Source organism: Gigantopelta aegis, chromosome 9 (assembly GCF_016097555.1).
Source record: "Gigantopelta aegis isolate Gae_Host chromosome 9, Gae_host_genome, whole genome shotgun sequence".
NCBI lineage: Eukaryota > Metazoa > Mollusca > Gastropoda > Neomphalida > Peltospiridae > Gigantopelta > Gigantopelta aegis.
The window spans coordinates 78547336-78569093 of record NC_054707.1 but is presented as its reverse complement, the minus strand read 5'-3'; the positions used below and the strand labels follow the sequence as shown (position 1 = coordinate 78569093).

The window sequence follows — 21758 nt, the reverse complement described above, 5'->3', positions numbered from 1 at the left end:
TGATATGTAGATAATTTTATGTATCTGGTGCAGCAGTTGAATAATGTTCTATTTACCTGTGATATGTAGATAATTTTATGTAACTGTGATATTTAGATAGTTTTATGTAACTGGTGCAGCAGTTGAATAATGTTCTATGTACCTGTGATATTTAGATAGTTTTTTGTAACTGGTGCAGCAGTTGAATAATGTTCTATTTACCTGTGATATGTAGATAGTTTTATGTACCTGGTGCAGCAGTTGAATAATGTTCTATTTACCTGTGATATTTAGATAGTTTTATGTACCTGGTGCAGCAGTTGAATAATGTTCTATTTACCTGTGATATGTAGATAATTTTATGTATCTGGTGCAGCAGTTGAATAATGTTCTATTTACCTGTGATATGTAGATAATTTTATGTAACTGTGATATTTAGATAGTTTTATGTAACTGGTGCAGCAGTTGAATAATGTTCTATGTACCTGTGATATTTAGATAGTTTTTTGTAACTGGTGCAGCAGTTGAATAATGTTCTATTTACCTGTGATATGTAGATAGTTTTATGTAACTGGTGCAGCAGTTGAATAATATTCTATTTACCTGTGATATGTAGATAATTTTATGTAACTGGTGCAGCAGTTGAATAATTGGGTCACTGATTTCTCTCAACCTGTTTGGTGATATGGTCAGTGTGGCAGCACTTCCTACAAACAAGTATAAAAGTTCAGCCAGTTACAATAAACCACAGCTAATTATAAAAAACATTAAATGAAATGTCAAATTTAGACTGTTGTAAATTTTACATTTCTAATACGTAACACGCGAATAAAGAGTTTAAAATTAGTTTGTTTTGTTTAACGACACCACTGGAGCACATTGATTAACCATTGGTTATTGGACATCAAATATTTGGTAATTGTGACTGACACAATCAGAGGAAACCTGCTACATTTTTCCTAATGTAGCAAGAGATCTTTTATATGCACTTTCCCACAGACAGAAAAGCACATACCATGGCCTTTGACCAGTTGCGGTGCACTAATTGGAACAAGAAAACCCCCAATCAGTTAATGGATCTACCGAGATGGTTCATCTTGTGACGCAAGCACCTCAAGTGAGCACTCAACCAACTAAGCTAAATCCTGCCCCGACAGAGTTAAAAAAACCCAGTTAGTTACAAACATCAAAGCATCATATATATGATGGATTAATATGGATTAAAATGAGAGATCAAACTCAAACTTGCAGCTAATTAAATATTCAAGAAAAAAATTAGTTTAATACTTGAATAACTGTTAATTCTCATTTACTTATGCCACCATTACAGATCACAGATAAAATAGAATGTAAAAAATGTTCTAACATTACAATCAAATTGTCAGACACAAAGGTGTCACCACAGAAAACTGTCCAAAAACGGAATCCATTTGGGATGAAGTAAATAAACGGTGAAGCTGAAAAATTTAAAACTATACTATTCAAAAAAAGTAGGGAACTCTAATAAGAATTTACAATTGCCAAAATTGTAAGGTATATTAGCTGTGGGGAATGGTTATATGATAATAGTGAATTAACTGGGCAAACATTACAACCAGTAATTTAGTATTACAGTAGGTTTTATAACCATCAAAGATCTTGAAGGACGATTGGGGTTAGAAGTGAAATTTGAAAGTTGACGGGTTTTTTTATCAGTAAATCGTAAATTCAAACAATAAAAATGAATAAAAACAAAACAATAACAACTGTATGATCAACAGAATGAAAAACATTGACAGAAATAATGTTCCAGTGTGATTAATGGAAATTCCTGGAAATTGTCAAAATCAACAATGACACCCCACGCACATGCAAACTATGGAATGTGTTTCGGTGTGTTGATAAACAGACCTGAACGTTCTTTACTAGGATGTCTGTGGTCAAAACGTATGTTCAGTCTAATAGTTGATATTAACCATAATATTTCAGGTTCCCCTACTTTTTTTTAAGAGTATATAACATACTTGAGCGTGATTCGAGACATCTGGCCGTCTGTGGTATGACAACCTCATTGGTGCTGTGAGATCGCGTGAAGTTTGGTTTGTCTCCGCTACCATTCATAATAGGCTCACTCGAACTCGCGGGTGACTGACTTGAATTTGGAGAGGGATCTCCAGAACTTAGTCCAGAATCACGACAAGTTTTGGCTGAAAATAAAACCACAAAAAAAGCGCTATATTTTATGGGGTTTTTATTTTACAGTTTATATTTGGTAAGATAATAAATCAAAATTATAATAGTTTAAGAAACTTGTTAGCAATACCAATGTATAACAGAAAAATGTTTAAATGCCAAATAAACTGAGTAGTTGGGTTTAAGATCGATCTGTTCCATATGAGTTATGTCTATCTGAACATGCACCGGAACAAAGGAAGGGAATATTTATTCAACCACACTTCAGAATATTTTAAACTACAGCTATTTTGTATTAATATACGGCCATTTTGACATTTGAGAGAGAGAGAGAGAGAGAGAGAGAGAGAGAGAGAGAGAGAGAGAGAGAGAGAGAGAGAGAGAGAGAGAGAGAGAGAGAGAGAGAGAGAGAGAGAGAGAGAGAGAGAGAGAGAGAGAGAGAGAGAGAGAGAGAGAGAGAGAGAGAGAGAGAGAGAGAGAGAGAGAGAGAGAGAGAGAGAGAGAGAGAGAGAGAGAGAGAGAGAGAGAGAGGGGGAGGGAGAGGGAGAGAAAAGAGAGAGGGAAGGAGGAAGAAAAGAGAGTGGAATCCTGCTGTTGCCACAAGGGACCTTTTACATGCATTTTTCGATACACAAGACAGGACATACCATGTTCTTTGATCTCCCTGTCATGGGGCACTAGTGGAGAAAGTACATGCATGGGAGTAAATAAGTTGCCAAATCATAGAAGACAAACTCACATGAAGTGGGGATATCTAGGGTAAGTAGAGAAAATGGATCTCTCTGTGCTGTCCGTTTCTTCGCATTGTGAAGAGCTCTGGGCATGCTCAGAGAATGACCTTGGGAATGGTGTCTCTGCATGGATTGTTGTGAACGTACACTTCCTGCACTGCTCCCCCGACTCTCACTGCCACTACTTGGACAACTGTCATCATCACTGGACCACCCTGAAATACAAACAGGGTCATTAGACTCTCACTGCCACTACTTGGACAACTGCCATCATCACTGGACCACCCTGAAATACAAACACGGTCATTAGACTCTCACTGCCACTACTTGGACAACTGCCATCATCACTGGACCACCCTGAAATACAAACACGGTCATTAGACTCTCACTGCCACTACTTGGACAACTGTCATCATCACTGGACCACCCTGAAATACAAACACGGTCATTAGACTCTCACTGCCACTACTTGGACAACTGTCATCATCACTGGACCACCCTGAAATACAAACACGGTCATTAGACTCTCACTGCCACTACTTGGACAACTGTCATCATCACTAGACCACCCTGAAATACAAACAGGGTCATTAGACTCTCACTGCCACTACTGTGACAACTGTCATCATCACTGGACCACCCTGAAATACAAACAGGGTCATTAGACTCTCACTGCCACTACTTGGACAACTGTCATCATCACTAGACCACCCTGAAATACAAACAGGGTCATTAGACTCTCACTGCCACTACTTGGACAACTGTCATCATCACTGGACCACTCTGAAATACAAACACGGTCATTAGACTCTCACTGCCACTACTGTGACAACTGTCATCATCACTGGACCACCCTGAAATACAAACAGGGTCATTAGACTCTCACTGCCACTACTTGGACAACTGCCATCATCGCTGGACCACCCTGAAATACAAACACGGTCATTAGACTCTCACTGCCACTACTTGGACAACTGTCATCATCACTGGACCACCCTGAAATACAAACACGGTCATTAGACTCTCACTGCCACTACTGTGACAACTGTCATCATCACTGGACCACCCTGAAATACAAACACGGTCATTAGACTCTCACTGCCACTACTTGGACAACTGTCATCATCACTGGACCACCCTGAAATACAAACACGGTCATTAGACTCTCACTGCCACTACTTGGACAACTGTCATCATCACTGGACCACCCTGAAATACAAACACGGTCATTAGACTCTCACTGCCACTACTTGGACAACTGTCATCATCACTGGACCACCCTGAAATACAAACACGGTCATTAGACTCTCACTGCCACTACTGTGACAACTGTCATCATCACTGGACCACTCTGAAATACAAACAGGGTCATTAGACTCTCACTGCCACTACTTGACAACTGTCATCATCACTGGACCACCCTGAAATACAAACACGGTCATTAGACTCTCACTGCCACTACTGTGACAACTGTCATCATCACTGGACCACTCTGAAATACAAACAGGGTCATTAGACTCTCACTGCCACTACTTGGACAACTGTCATCATCACTGGACCACCCTGAAATACAAACACAGTCATTAGACTCTCACTGCCACTACTGTGACAACTGTCATCATCACTGGACCACCCTGAAATACAAACAGGGTCATTAGACTCTCACTGCCACTACTTGGACAACTGTCATCATCGCTGGACCACCCTGAAATACAAACACGGTCATTAGACTCTCACTGCCACTACTTGGACAACTGTCATCATCGCTGGACCACCCTGAAATACAAACACGGTCATTAGACTCTCACTGCCACTACTTGGACAACTGTCATCATCACTGGACCACCCTGAAATACAAACACGGTCATTAGACTCTCACTGCCACTACTGTGACACCTGTCATCATCACTGGACCACTCTGAAATACAAACAGGGTCATTAGACTCTCACTGCCACTACTGTGACAACTGTCATCATCACTGGACCACTCTGAAATACAAACAGGGTCATTAGACTCTCACTGCCACTACTTGGACAACTGTCATCATCGCTGGACCACCCTGAAATACAAACACGGTCATTAGACTCTCACTGCCACTACTGTGACAACTGTCATCATCACTGGACCACTCTGAAATACAAACAGGGTCATTAGACTCTCACTGCCACTACTTGGACAACTGTCATCATCGCTGGACCACCCTGAAATACAAACACGGTCATTAGACTCTCACTGCCACTACTTGGACAACTGTCATCATCGCTGGACCACCCTGAAATACAAACACGGTCATTAGACTCTCACTGCCACTACTTGGACACCTGTCATCATCACTGGACCACCCTGAAATACAAACACGGTCATTAGACTCTCACTGCCACTACTGTGACAACTGTCATCATCACTGGACCACCCTGAAATACAAACACGGTCATTAGACTCTCACTGCCACTACTTGGACAACTGTCATCATCACTGGACCACCCTGAAATACAAACATGGTCATTAGACTCTCACTGCCACTACTGTGACAACTGTCATCATCACTGGACCACCCTGAAATACAAACACGGTCATTAGACTCTCACTGCCACTACTTGGACAACTGTCATCATCACTAGACCACCCTGAAATACAAACATGGTCATTATATAGAAGGAAGAAAGTTTTATTTAGTAACACACTGAACACATTTCAATTACAGTTAAATGACATTGGACATAAGATTAAAGATGACACATATAATGAGAGAGAACATTCACTGCAGCCAAGCCATGGGCTACTCTTTTCAATTAGCAGCAAGGGATCTTTTATATGGACCATCCCAGACATGTTAATACATGCCATGACCTTTGTTATACCAGCTGTGGAGCACTAGCTGGAACATGAAATACCTCAATGGGCCTGCCAACATTTAATAAGCACTAATTATATCCAGAAATCTGAAACCAACCTTTATCATCTGCTTCATTCAAGTTATCAGCTGAAAGACTGGATTTATCTCCTCGTTCTGGAAACACATCACTGGGACTATCTCCATCCTGAAGAATAAATATAATCCACTTGTGTGTCATGCCAATTTATCATTAACATTTATTCTAGTCATAAAAAAAATTAAAAATAAAACAAACCAATTAAATAATCTTATTTTGTAACACTTAAATTATAACCTCAAGAGTAATCTACATCTACTACAGCTTGAAAGAGATGGACAGAAATGTGGAAAGGAAAGGAATATTTATTTAATGACATTTCCGTACATTTCATTTTAAGGCCAAACAAAAATAATATCTGGTCTCTGGTCAGCACGCGATTTTTACACCCCCCCCCCCCGTGTGTCAGCATCTTTTTTTTCTTCCTTTTTTAAATTTCTCTGGCTTTTCTTTCTATGACGTAAAACTGCATTTGGAGCCAAAATGTCATTGTGCATGAACTAGGACATGCATTCTGATTTTACATAATGGAAATATACCTTGAAATTTGAAGCACCCCCACTGCCTGCCAGATCTGAAAGTTTTTCGTAATGTTCCTGTGAAGCCAGAAATAACCGGTGATAGTTTTGCATGTTCCTGTAGGCCTCGAAAAAATGTCTGCAAAATCATAATTACAAAAATATTGAGCACAAAGAAAATATGATAATCTAAGATTATTGTCATAAAAACAAATACAGATGTATCATCACATTCTACACGGTCTAAAATATGGTAACAAAGTAATATGATAAAATATAATATACTCAAAGGCATAAGTTATTGTGACATGGATTGTTTGGAGTAATAAATTTGTAAATAGATTTATGGATGTAAACCAGAGAAAATGTGCATGAAACAACTCAAAGAAATGCAACCAAGCAGTTGTTGCAGTGATTGCATGCTCTGTGCCAGAAACATGGAATATTCGGCTGAAATGCTGTCCATTGATCACCATAAAAGGCCAGACATTCAGTCGCAAATCATTGCCACTCTGTGCAACCTTCAGAAGTCCAGAAGTCAGAAAAACACCATTAGAGAACTGTTTGATGCAATTTCGTCATGCCATGCCTCAGTGAAAATGGCAGATGGCGAGTCATAGCGATACCTGAATCTGGGACCTCGCAGTGTGACATCGCACATTAATTCCATATGGCATATGGCACTTATGGCAAAGATATCAACAAAACAACCAGGTCAGGGACCGTCCCCGTAGCGGCCGACCACCCATGACAAGCCCCCGCCAAGACACATGGATCTGAACCATGCATATGCAAAACAGGTTCCAGCCAGCAACCCTCACAGCCCATATAATCCCTTTCTCCAGCGTTTAGTGGCCTCAATAAGACGACGGTGCCAGGCCTGTATTAATGCTCAAGGTGAACACTCTTGCTACTGACTATGTGAACTTCGCTCTGGACCCCCTCTAGTGATGTGACTCATTTGCATATGGCAGGTGCACACTTTTCATGGACTATTGGTCATTTCCATACCTTCAGACATTTCTCTTTCCATGTTATGTTTCATACACGGCAGTAAAAACGTAATATCAATTATCTTTGTCTTTTGTGTGTCACAATAACTTTTGCCTTTTAGTATAAATGGCAAATATCAAAACAGTGCAGAGCTATTTTCACTATTTATAATTAGAAGTTAGCATGTTAAAACTTGAATGTTTCCTATTTGTAGCAGTATTTAACCTGTTCTTACATTATTTGTATTTACTCCCACCTTCACAAAACACTCACTTCGTCCAACAAAATTATGATTTATTATATTTAAAAAATTAGAAGATTTAAACAAAATGATGCATCTTTTTTTCATTTTCATAAACTTTATCACCTCTATTTATATCTCAAAACACATGATCTTTAATGAGGCTAGAAAGCTCACAAATTCTAATTTGATTCAACAACTTTCAGACATACTTTTTTTGGTCAAACAAGACAATTTCTGTGTCTTACTTTTGTGTTCTTTTTCTTTCTCTGTCGAGCTTCCTCTCTAAACTCATCTGCTGTATTCGGAGCCCGTCCATGTTAACGAGCATGATATCCACCAGACTGCCACTTAGCTGAAGAATGTCAGGGCGGGAGTCGGGAGACGCAGTGATACAGCTGAATTCACAGTTCATAAAATAAAGAATTTCAAAGATTTTTTTTTATATAAAACAGTCTTACCAGTAAAAACAATTCTAGGAAAGATATAAAATGCAAATGAAGTTAAAAAGTTGGATCATAATGACATTACGTTATCTATAGTGTTATGGCACACCCCTGCATCACACATTTTTGTGGTTCACAAATGTTTTTAAATTAATGTTTAACATTACGATATCCTTTAATGTACCTTGAAAATGTATAGGCAAAAAAGGGAGAGAAACACTTTTTAATAACAGTCAGTTTGTGTTGTATAATGACACCACTAAAACACATTCATTTATATTAATGATTGGCTAATGGATGCTATAACTATCCATGAACCTGCATTTGACATCATACAATATTACTCAAGGTTACAAGAGCCTAATATTACCTTGACACCGTATCAATAATCCTTTTGGAATATTCATCAGTGGAAATGGGTTTGTATTCAGCCTCAACAATCTGAAAAACACACAGGTATGTACATTACGTATGTGTAAAAAATAAATTACAACTTGGTAAACAGACTTTAATTTTTAATAAAGGTCTGAGTGGAAAATAACATATCTCAAAATGTCACGGGTAAAATCACATTCCTTAAAATAACTGAAGGAATCACACCTCTAAACAGGAATAAGTGGTTGAAGTTTCAAATAATATGGAATTATAACCTTTATATTACATAATTTCTAAATTTAATCTCATTTGCTTAATGAAGAAATATAATCATAAATTGCTTTTCTTGCCGTTGAAGAAATGGGTCTAAAAAGAGAGGCACATGGTTTTGTTAAAACTTCACATACACAGAAATCAGAGGCGGATTTACGGGGAGGGCCCAGGGGCCCGCCCCCCCCCCCCTAAATTTTGCAAGTTATAATTTTATTATATATTAATTTGGACCAAGTTGTCCAAACTTCAATAGCTTTGAATGAATGTGAGGCAGTAAAATAAAAACTGAGTTTAGGAATAACATGGAATACTATAATTGTAAACTGTATGTCCTATTTTTGAATGTTCTGTAGAAGAATAATAGTCTGTTTCAATACACTGGGCCTGGTTGTTCAAACATAACATAGCTTAACCAATGGCTAAGAGAAATTATCAAAATCAAATAATAAATTAATACAAATACCAACTGAAGAACATGTTGAAACTTAATTTAAAACAACAAAAGGTATCCAGCCACAATCAAATTTTAACTGATTTTTATAACTGTAGAAATATATTCAAAATGTTATACTTTGACCAACAGGGCCCTGAAAAAAAAAAATGAAAGTATGGAGAAAACTTGAGCAAAGGAAAAAGAATGAAGTTACAGTTACGTAACTGGAACAGGAAGGAGGATGGCATAGGAGAATTTTAAGCCATCCCATTGGCTGATGGGATGTATAGACCAGACTACTGTTATTAGAGGAATATGCATTTGTTTAAGGTCAGGTGAAGTTGAAAAGAAATAAGTATTATTGTAAACCTTTGTTGCCAGTGTGAGCATGTTGTGGCTGAAGAATGGTGGTTCGAGTGTACACATCTGATAGAGAATACAGCCCAGCGACCAGATGTCTGCCTTCTCACCATACGGCTGGCTCTGAACTATCTCTGGGCTGAAATAAATAACAAAATTATCTTTAAATATCCTCTGCTGTTATCTTATAACAACCATCAAACCAATGTTATAATCAGTATTTCAGTTCATCTACTTTTAATATAAAACAAATACAGACCTGGAAAGATTAATTTTACAAAGTTCTGTTTCAAAACAGTTTCTGGCTCCCATTTCACAAAGCCATCTCAGCACTAAGATCACCGTAAGTGCATACAGTAGTTATACAATTAAGGTGATCTTAGGGCTAAGATCACTTCATGGAATAGGGCCAACTGGATTATAACTGTAAAGGATAAACCACAAGAATTCAAGAGCATTATATGTCTTGTCTACCATAAACTGATTCAGTGTCACTCATGACTGCATCAGTTGCAATGCTGTTAATCTCCATAGATACCGGTACATTTTAAAAATAATGAATTAATTTTTTAGATAATTATGTTTAGAAAGATGCACTGAGATGAACATCCACAAATACAACCAATAAACCACATTTCATTGAGAGAAATGGAACTCAAGGCAAAACTTAACAATGGGCTAAACACTAATTAAAGTATTCGAAATTCAACATGCATTCAGATGACCAGACATAGCTGCAGCTACAGTTTCAATGGCCATCTTCTGGCTTTTGAGAAACGGAGATCAACAGGAAAACATAATACTAAATAAAAGTGAATGTTACACAAACTGACCAATTCAATAAATACAAACAAAAACTTAAGGTTATTACAATTTCATTTACAAAGACCAAACAAAACATCACATTACAATTTTATTACAACTCACCAAGAATAAAACTTACCAAGAATAAAGAATTGTTCCAACTTGTGATGTCATTTTACTACAGTCACTTCTTTTCTGTTTCGCTGCACCAAAATCAGCTAAAATATTTAAAAGAAAATATGAAAATCAGACTAGAGTTATATACCTATATTTTACATCCTTACGTACATAAAAAACATTTGTGAATGAATGAATGATCTAAACAATGAACACATGGTTTATTATTAAACAATCAACTTCACAAGTCTTCTGAAACTGATGTTTTACTGGTCGACTTGCACCAAATTAGGTCCATGACTTCTAAATGTATTTTCTACGACCTTTTCTCGCTCCAATCATCAAGGTAATAGTACAGTATCTTAACCACTTCTTGTCTTATTTTAAATAAGGAAAAACGTTCAAGCAATTTTAATTTTCCATGACTTTTTATAACCTAACTCAAAATTCCATGACCTTTGCAAATTCCACGAATTTTCAGGATGCCCCTGACACATGTGAACCTGGAGTTAATGACTAATCTTACAGAGAGTAAAATTAAATACAGCTCGGGCCCCAAGTTTATAAAACGGAGTCTTGTAGGGTCCTTTGTTTTTTTGAAAATCTTGATTAGCAATATATCTAGTCGACTGAAATTGATTAGCAACTATACTGTTTAATGTTTTAGTGTAGCGACCTCTGAAACTTTCGTAGTGAATCCCCATCTTGATTCAAGACTAATGGAAGGAAGGAAGGAAATCTTTTATTTAACGATGCACTCAACACATTTAATTTAAGGTTATATAGCGTCGGACATATGGTAAAGGACCACACAGATATTGAGGGAGGAAACTTGCTGTCGCCACTTCATGGCCTACTCTTTTTGATTAGCAGCAAAGGATCTTTTATATGCACCATCCCATAAACAGGATAACATATACCACGACCGTTGATGTACCAGTTGTGGTGCACTGGCTGGAGCGAGAAATAGCCCACCAACGGGGATCGATCCCAAACCGACCGCGCATCAAGTGAGCACTTTACCACTGGGCTACGTCTCGCCCATCAAGACTAATGGAGCCCAACAGTAGTGTCATGGCAGTGTCAGTGCGACGTCTCGCCCCTCAAGACTAATGGAGCCCGACAGTAGTGTCTTGGCAGTGTCAGTGTGACGTCTCGCCCCTCAAGACTAATGGAGCCCGACAGTAGTGTCATGGCAGTGTGACGTCTCGCCCCTCAAGACTAATGGAGCCCGACAGTAGTGTCATGACAGTGTCAGTGTGACGTCTCGCCCCTCAAGACTAATGGAGCCCGACAGTAGTGTCATGGCAGTGTCAGTGTGATGTCTCGCCCCTCAAGACTAATGGAGCCCGAAAGTAGTGTCATGGCAGTGTCAGTGTGACGTCTCGCCCCTCAAGACTAATGGAGCCCGACAGTAGTGTCATGGCAGTGTCAGTGTGACGTCTCGCCCGACAGTAGTGTCATGACAGTGTAAGTGTGACGTCTCGCCCCTCAAGACTAATGGAGCCTGACAGTAGTGTCATGGCAGTGTCAGTGTGACGTCTCGCCCCTCAAGACTAATGGAGCCCGACAGTAGTGTCATGGCAGTGTCAGTGTGACGTCTCGCCCCTCAAGACTAATGGAGCCCGACAGTAGTGTCATGACAGTGTCAGTGTGACGTCTCGCCCCTCAAGACTAATGAAGCCTGACAGTAGTGTCATGGCAGTGTCAGTACGACGTCTTGCAAATCTGAGTCTAGACTCTAAACTTTTTATAACAATGGCCCCGATTCATAGTAAAGAAAGTAAAGTTTGTAAAGTTTGTTTTATTTAACGACGCCATTAGAGCACATTGATTTTTCATAGTAAAGACTGCTAATTATAATGGTTAGTGGTGCTAATGCTGTTATAGCCTGATTGACTAGCATGATGAAGATAATGAATGCTTTCAACTGAGGTCCTCAAATTACAATTAATTTATGTACAATTATTTTGTGTGTCCTTATAAATAAATATAATGTCCCAATTATTCCAAGCATGGTTATACAAACCTTGGGTTAGTGTAATATTTTTCTTTTAATTATTTTTGCACAAATACAAAATAAAGTTTAAATTTGATAGTATATGGATATTTTTGGTTGTTCTAAATAAATGTTCAACGTTATGTCTTCAATTATTATTTGTATTGATTCAGTCCTTGGTTTTGAAAACACTGATTAAGTTAACCAACTTTTCAACAACTGGCTCTACATGTATGTGCTATTTAAATACTTTTTTCTAATGCAGATTCACAGCCAATACGTTTCGACTTACTGATGGTGACTTTATCGTTTTCGCCCAACATGACATTATTGGGAGAGAGATCTCGGTGAACTATCCCCTTCTCTTTGTGGAGATATCTCAGAGCTAACACCATCTGAAATAAAAATACAAATATTGACATTTAATTTAATATTTTGCTATACAGCTAACACGTTATTCTAACTCAGTTGCTATGTTAAGTGAATTCCTAAACATAATCCATAATAAATGGCTGAATTTACGAAGCCTGTTTTTCTTAAACACAGGTATTTAAGCATTGTAAATGCATGTATGACATAAAAAGGCTTTGTAAATAATCTGTAAAATGTAGCTGGTACAGAGGTTAAAACTGCCAATGAAGAAGAAGAAGAAGGAGGGAAATATTTATTTAACGACGCCCTCAACACATTTTATTTACAGTTATATGGAGTCGGACATATGGTCATGGACCACACAGATATTGAGGGAGGAAACCCGCTGTCGCCACTTCATAGCTACTCTTTTCGATTAGCAGCAAGGGATCTTTTATATGCACCATCCCATATACAGAATACCATGGCCGTTGATATATCAGTCATAGTGCACTGGCTGGAGCGAGAAATAGCCCAATGGGTCTACTGACAGGGGTTGATCCAAAACTGAACACGCATCAAGCGAGCGCTTTACCACTGGCTGGAGCGAGAAATAGCCCAATGGGCCTACTGACAGGGATTGATCTAAAACTGAACACGCATCAAGCGAGCGCTTTACCACTGGCTGGAGCGAGAAATAGCCCAATGGGCCTACTGACAGGGATTGATCTAAAACTGAACACGCATCAAGCGAACGCTTTACCACTGGCTGGAGCGAGAAATAGCCCAATGGGCCTACTGACAGGGATTGATCTAAAACTGAACACGCATCAAGCGAGCGCTTTACCACTGGCTGGAGCGAGAAATAGCCCAATGGGCCTACTGACAGGGATTGATCCAAAACTGAACACGCATCAAGCGAGCGCTTTACCACTGGCTGGAGCGAGAAATAGCCCAATGGGTCCACTGACAGGGATTGATCTAAAACTGAACACGCATCAAGCGAGCGCTTTACCACTGGCTGGAGCGAGAAATAGCCCAATGGGCCTACTGACAGGGATTGATCCAAAACTGAACACGCATCAAGCAAGCGCTTTACCACGGGGCTACGTCTCGCCCCGAAAACTGCCAATGAATTTGTTGGTTGCCAGGTTACCGTGACAAACCTGACTGCTACTATGAATTCACACCTGTAGTACATATAAAACCAGTGCAACATATAGACATTGTTAGGTGTGAACAGAATTACCACAACACACAAAACCATTTATTCTCTCTGTCACTACAGTTGGTACCAATGATAACCATTAAATCTGTACATAAATTCAATCCATTTTAACAGTATTACCTGTAAAAATATATTCCAAATTCTGTTCTCATCAAAATTAGACTTTTTCTCTTTGAGTGAATTGAAATGATCGAACAATGGGGCACCTTCAATCAACTCCATCACTATGTACAACCTGTCATCTGAAAACAAGAAAAACACTCAAATCTTAAGGCAAAAACCAGTTATTTCATCTCTAAAGCTTAACACTGAATAGTGTCAGTTGTTACCCAACCAGTGTGATCTATGACATGAATTCCACAATGGCCCAGTATATCAAAGAATTCTGTTAATGGAACAATACTAAGCAAAACTGTCTTACTTTTAATGAAAGTCTTGTGATATTCAGACCATGTGAGGAACACAGAGACATTTTATAAAATGAATTCTGACTGTAAAAATATTAAGCATAGCAATCTTACTTTCAACGAAGGTCTTGTGATATCTGACAATGTTTGGATGTTTCATCTGCTCTTTTATGATGTTCACCTCACTCTGAATCTGTCCAACACTCTCCTTTCTCTCATTGGCATTCTTACCAAACGCTGGGTCATGCAGATTCAACTGCAATGAAAACATAACAGTGAACTTCTTATTAGGTATTAATTTTGACCAACATTGGTGGCACAGTGGTTAAGCCATCGGACTATAGGCTGGTAGGTACAGGGTTCACAGCCTGGTACCGGCTCCCACCCAGAGCGAGTTCTTAAGGGCTCAGTGGGTAGGTGTAAGACCACTACACCCTCTTCTCTCCCTAACCACTAACAACTAACCCACTATCCTGGACAGACAGCCCAGATAGCTGAGGTGTGTGCCCAGCACAGCGTGCTTGAACCTTAATTGGATATAAGCATCAAACTAAGTTAAAATGAATGAATAAAGGTATTAATTTATTGAATTTTGAATTAAAATAATTGTTCAATTGATGTATAATATTCATGTTCAGAGCTGCCAACCACTAGCCACAAGTGAGAGTAGCATTCATGACAAGCTGAGCGTAGCAAATGATATTTGAGCGTAGCATGGCTGAATGTCATAAACAACAGCAAAGGAAAACACCAAATAACATCAAATAATTACGTCATAGTAACCGCAAACGACTGGGTCATGCTATTTTTAGCATAGATAACGCTTGTCGTCGGTTAAGGGATACGGACATACCCGAAATGTAACGAATGTTGTCAAATAAGTCGGGCGATTTTAATAGGATTATGAATGACTAAAATTTTGTTTTTAATACAGCATCGAAATGCAATAAACCCAAAATTCACTGTTGTGTGATGATGTGATCAATACTAAATTTGAATGCTTATATTCTTATTTCAAATTAAAATTACTCTATTCCTAACTGGCATACGTTTAAATGCAATTTTCTATATTCACGGCATGCAAGCGTAACATAGATAAAGAACAGTTCTTTGAAGGTTTTATAGTACGTGACACTGGGGTCGGCCTACAGTAAAACTACATGTCTGTTATTGAATGCATCTTACTATAACTGTTTTATAATGATTGTTAATCCGCAAATTATACTTCTTTTTATGTTGGAATAAAAAATAAAAAAAGCCATAGAAATTAAGAATTCAGTTTTTAGTTAATGTATTCCAAGATTACGTCCAATTTTTAGTATAATTGCCAGAAATCGCTCGCTTTTCAACTGTACTCTGTAGACCTATAATTTGTGATATAGATAAAACATATACGCTTGCCAAATAAAACATAATTTGTTAGTAGAAAGTTTGGCCAAATACACTAATCATCCATTTATGTTTATCTGTTGCAAAAGTTATTACTGGTTTTCATTAGCATATCATACTCGATTTTTTTCAACTGAGTGTAGCAATTTAGGCATGAGCGTAGCAATTTGGGCATGAGCGTAGCAAACATCGAATAAGTGTAGCACACTACGCCCCCAAAGCATAGCAGTTGGCAGCTCTGCATGTTTGAAAGTCAGTTTATTGTGGTTATAACAATAGGACTTTGAAGTGCTGATCCCAGTGTAGCATACTATAAAATAAGTATTCACAAAATTGATACTACAAGTTTGTGCTTGAGTAGCTGATCCAAGAAGATAAACCTAAACATTGTTACAAAATGATGAGTTACTAGTTTAAATCCACCAACATCTGATTGGATTAACTATTGAATAAGAATATTTACACATTCATATTCATGTGTGTATTGAGGGGGGGGGGGGGGGTTGCAGTGCAATATTGGGCTATTCATATAAATGTCCTGGGGAATATAGACCAAAGGGTCCACTAGGTTCATATTTGAACCCCCTCCTCCAGCAGGGCTTCTAGAGTTTTTATAAACTACACCAGCCATGGGATCAGTGATTTAAAAAATTTACTAGCCACCATTAAAAATTCACTAGCCCTACTTTACTTAAAGTTCATACTATTTTACTAAATAATAGTAATAATCAAATGTCACCTAAAGAGAGAAATAGAGCACAAAAACACTAACATTGGGGTGGGGGCAGGATATTCATATTTACAAAATAGACTTAACTGTAACATTTGACACAAAAAATTCACTAGCTATCGGGCATGGCAATGCCAGTTATTTTCTAGCCCATCACTAGCCATGGGAGTGGGGCTACCATAATCTAGAAGCCCTGCCTCCAGGTTCAGACCACACTATGCCCCTGTTTCCATTGATCTTAATGAAAGTTTTTTCCTCTCTAGTGAGAAATGAGGTTAATTATTGCCTATAAAAAGAATGTGAGTACTTCTTTCATGGCCAGGAATGACTGTCCTGCTGTTTTCTTCTTCACTTTGTACACGGAGCCAAACGCCCCACTGCCGAGCAGCTCAAACACAGCGTAGTCGCCAATAGAGCTTGTCGGAGCACGATTCTGATTGGTCTCCAACACTTTCTTCTTAATTTCGTCAACTTCCTCCTCCTGAATAACAATTACACATTGTCTTTAGACGTTATGTATCTTTCATTATACAAACACAAAATAATGATGCCATAATGTTCTGTCATAGTCATTAAAAACCCCATCATCTTCTAAATGGTTACATTTCAGCAAACCAATTGTTTTAAGACAAAAATAACAATAATATGCACATAGCAAGGCTAGCTCTGGGCGAGTAGAAACTTTCGCCAAATTACTTGTTAAATCTTCAAATATTGCAGAAATCCAGTTATTATCTAACAAAATATCTATTATTACTAAAAATTATTTTGCAAAATCAAAATAAAATTCGCCAATTGTTTTTAAAATTTGCAATTGGCGAATTTGTTTAGTGCCAGAGCTAGTTCTGACATAGTGATAGAAACATACCGGTAAGCTATTCATCATTTCCACCAGTGGTTTGTATGATGACAGTGATCGGTTGTAGTGTCCTATGTCAATAAACTTGGCATACATCTTAGTTGGAAACAACTGTTTAAACAAACGTCGGTTTCTCTCCATACTGAACAGAAAACGCAAAGCTCGGAATCCATTTCTCTGCAATGACCAACATAAAAATACATTTTAGAAAAAAGGTCTTTCTTACTATATTGATATTTATTTAACAAAACATGACTCGTACTTTTTCAAATATTCTTAATTAATGCAAAATAAACTAACAAGCAGAAAACTGCAACAGATTTGACCATTTTTAGCAATTACATGTACATGTGTAGCTACATGAATTCCAGGAAAATGTTTCTTGAAACCTGATTTTAAAAACTTTAACCTTAACGCATGACTCAAGACCTTAGTGCTGAACAGTTTTATCATAATACATTGTCATCAACCAAATTCCATAACTTTCCATGACTTTTGAAAGGCATTTTATACAACCTTTGTGAACATTTTAAATGATTTTTTTGCAGTCATAAAATGATTATAATGTATTGACATAAGTTTCCAATATTTTCTGGCATTTTAATGTAAATGAGGAAAAACTAAATTATTAACCTATTTTAATTTTCCATAACACATGAAAATTCCACACAATTTCCCATGCTTGGAAAATTATATTTAGAAATCCTGACTTTCCTGGCCTATCATGACCCATATGAATTCCATAATGGTTATGCTGGTATATTTTGTAAAAATATATCAGGAATTATACGCTACAAGGCACAACAACTTCAATGGTATAGTGAGATTTAACATACTGATATCTTATACATTTATGGCTGCATAAAAGACAATTATTAAGAAAGGAGGAAAAAAGCTGAAATTTTAGAACAGAGTTGAAATAATTTTGGACAAAAATCTCAATAACTATGAATGATCTTGAAAAAGTAAAATGTTATTGTGCACTTTTCACAAAACAAAAATATAGGAACAGCTTGAGGTGGCACAAAAATACGTAATTCTAAAAACAAAAACATTTGTCATCCCTGAAATAATGATTTAAAAAAAAAAGAGAAAAAGAAAGAAAAATAATATTGTGCACTTTTCACAAAACTAAAGTATAGGAACAGCTTGAGGTGGCACAAAAATACAGAATTCTAAAAACAAAAACATTTGTGATCCCTGAAATAATGATTAAAAAGAGAGAAAGAATACTGATGCCAGTTTACCAGAAAATTATTTTTACCTGTAGTTTTTCAGCAGCTTTCTTGTGTTTGTCTCTGGCTGTGTGAGGCAGTATGAGCAAGCCCAGAGAGTAGATCCCGTTAGCCTGCACTATTTGTTGAGCGTTGGCATCGTTGAGAACAAGTTCAGTGAGAGCGGCACAACAAGCTACAAGTGAAATATAAATAACACAATGTGATTCACTCACCAACATGTACACAAAGAAAGAAATGTTTTATTTAACGACGCACTCAATACATTTTATTTACGGTTAAATGGTGTCAGACATATGGTTAAGGACCACATAGATAGAGAGAGGAAACCTGCTGTTGTGAACAGCATGTCGTGAGAGACAAACTGCCCATAGATGGAACAAATCGACGTTCAACGGACACAATTGTCATGGGGGACATTACGGTCAAAATGTTAAAGGAACAACAGCAAATTTATCCAGTTACTTCTTGTCAAGGTAGCAGTATTTAAAAACAAAAGCGGTATAAAGGATTGTGCATGTCCGAATTGGTGATAATAATAATTATGTGGCTGAACAGAAGTCGATAGTAATTACCAACAGTACACAGAATTAATGCACTAAAGTATACTTTTGCCAGCCTCGATCAACATATTTTTGTATCACCTGTCAACACATGTCTGTCAACGCTGTAATGATCAACCTTGTATATCAACTTACACAAGTTTGCAGAGAAGCTTCAATACATACCTTATTGTAATTTATGAATCCATAAATGAAATAAATGTTTTATTTTATCTGTTAACGTAAACATCCAAGCATACTTTGAATTTCCCTCTGCGTGACACAATGCAAAATGGCTGCACACAGATTTTGATTCTGCACTTACAGCATGGCCTATTTTAGCTATAGTCTGTTTCAAAATTATCACTGATTGTCCTATATGTCTAACGAACACTATTTGTGCTCATTTACACAGTTAATAACAGACAACTTTTGTTGAATAATAATCAAAATGTTTGACATTGGCTTTTTCATACTGTCATTTTGTGTTGTTTAAACTAAGGAGCATGGAACACCATTTATATTTATCTCATTTGCATAATCTAAATGTTTCTGAAACAGACTATAACAGGAAGTGTTTGTTGTTTAGAACTTACAAAAAGCCGAATTCATTATTTGTTTGCTATTTCTGTAAACATCAGCGACAGAAGCGGTTGTTTTAATGTTTGTTGCGCAGACTTAAGTGCCGTCATGCAGGCCAGTAAATGCAGGGGGGTCCCACTAAAAATGCGCTCATTATTTGAGTTTAAAAACATTAAAATTAAAATAACTTTCAGTAGTAACACGTTTATTGTTTCATTGTACTGTGGCGGTTAAACAAATATTTTTAAAGAAAGATTTTAACTTAAAAATATAACACAAATGCTTAGGTGCGCAAACTTAGGTGCCACCAGTGTATCTGATAGATTCCCCTGAAATGTATGAATATTATTATCTATGGAAGGAAGGAAGGAAATGTTTTATTTAACGACGCACTCAACACATTTTATTAACGGTTATATGGCATCAGACATATGGTTAAGGACCACAAAGACAGAGAGAGAAAATCCGCTGTCGCCACTTCATGGGCTACTCTTTTCGATTAGCAGCAAGGGTTCTTTTATATGCACCATCCCACAGACAGGGTAGTACATACCACGGCCTTTGATATACCAGTCATGGTGCACTGGCTCGAATGAGAAATAGCCCAATGGGCCCACTGACGGGGATCGATCCCAGACTGACCACGCATTAAGCGAAGGCTTTACAAATGGGCTACGTCCCACCTCTATACACAAAGAAGGAAGAATATTTAAGGTATTTATTTTTGTATATATACTATAAGGGGACAATATTTAAAAATCTTACACAACCAAAAGTTGGTTCACGTGACTATTACCTACAGTTGGTAACCGATTGTTCAGTTACATGAATTATAACTGCGTAACCAGCGAGTTATTTTAACACACCTAAACTATGGTTCTTTACTACAATGGCATTCAAAATTCATTTTAAGCTGACTTTGCCAAGAGATAATATTTTTCTATTTTAAGTTTTGGAATATGTGAATACAACAGTTCACCATGTAACCCACTGGCCATTCGTGTGAGTCTGAAATTACATAAACAACAAGCAAACAGAATGGCAATTTGCATGAAATAGTGTACTCCGTATTGTTTTGTAACAAATATCAAATTACATTATAAAAAAAGGAAACTTTAATTCTTATATTTTTATTCAACGAATATGCTACAGATATGTGACTAGGATGAGTAATGATAATTGATAGAAACTCATACCTGATTTAAGAGAAAACTGTGCTTCTAACAGTTGTTCTTGCTGAAAAACAAAGAAGATACCAATTATTTTAAATATTCATTTTGAAAGAAGAATCTTAAAGTATAATATATATAAAACACAAAAAGTACATATTAATTTGTTATTTTTAATGACTGCTTTCACATAACTAAGCAATATATTTGTTCAATAATATGTCATATTTCTCAAACCTGTAGGAATTCTTTAATCATATCCAGATATTACATGCTCACAGGTACACAACAGAACTTTTGTGTATGCTTGTAAACATAAAGCAGACCAAAATATGTTAAAAGATACATAACATTACATCAGTTACTAACAATAATTTTTGTGCAAAGGGCTAGAAAACTGGAAAGTCGAAATTTGTCATAGTAAAAAAAATAAACAGAACTTCAGATCATTTTAACAAATAATTTTGACAGCAGGCTATTTAGGATAGCTTATATGTTCTCTCTAACATCAGTTTAAAATCTAGTCAAAAAACAACAACTGACCAACTCAATATCACTAAATTTAGAATAGGAAAGTAATATTATAACATGTTTTGTAAAATAGATCTTTAATTAACAACAAACAAAAGCTGCTATAAAATAATTTACATACGTAACAACTATTTTAGTAACACTTGTATTAAATTGCATCATCGAAAACTGAATTCTTGTTACTGGTGCAGATTTAAAAAACCCTGTAAAACCTGGCCCCAATTTTAACAAATTGCCAATAGTGCAATCCGTACGAATCATAATGTTATTTTTACAAACATTAATACACATTTCACCTGAAAGTCAGTATTGAGGTAACAAGTGGGAATTTATTTAATTTAAATGTAGCTAAATTGTCTG

The 21758-nt window shown here is 37.1% G+C and overlaps 1 protein-coding gene across 1 annotated transcript in view; it reads right to left on the bottom strand.

Moving 5' to 3' along the window:
- LOC121380402 (serine/threonine-protein kinase Nek10-like) overlaps positions 1–21758 on the bottom strand; it is a 50758-nt gene that overhangs the window by 9381 nt on the left and 19619 nt on the right. The window contains exons 13-28 of the mRNA XM_041509196.1: positions 20895–20934; positions 18604–18749; positions 17349–17516; positions 16788–16961; positions 14476–14617; positions 14075–14196; positions 12668–12770; positions 10399–10477; positions 9465–9594; positions 8385–8455; positions 7817–7966; positions 6356–6473; positions 5837–5924; positions 2891–3097; positions 1983–2165; positions 583–686 (exon numbers count right to left, since the gene is read on the bottom strand). Coding sequence (XP_041365130.1) covers positions 583–686; positions 1983–2165; positions 2891–3097; positions 5837–5924; positions 6356–6473; positions 7817–7966; positions 8385–8455; positions 9465–9594; positions 10399–10477; positions 12668–12770; positions 14075–14196; positions 14476–14617; positions 16788–16961; positions 17349–17516; positions 18604–18749; positions 20895–20934 — 2025 coding nt within the window. The remainder of the gene's footprint in view (positions 1–582; positions 687–1982; positions 2166–2890; positions 3098–5836; positions 5925–6355; positions 6474–7816; positions 7967–8384; positions 8456–9464; positions 9595–10398; positions 10478–12667; positions 12771–14074; positions 14197–14475; positions 14618–16787; positions 16962–17348; positions 17517–18603; positions 18750–20894; positions 20935–21758) is intronic.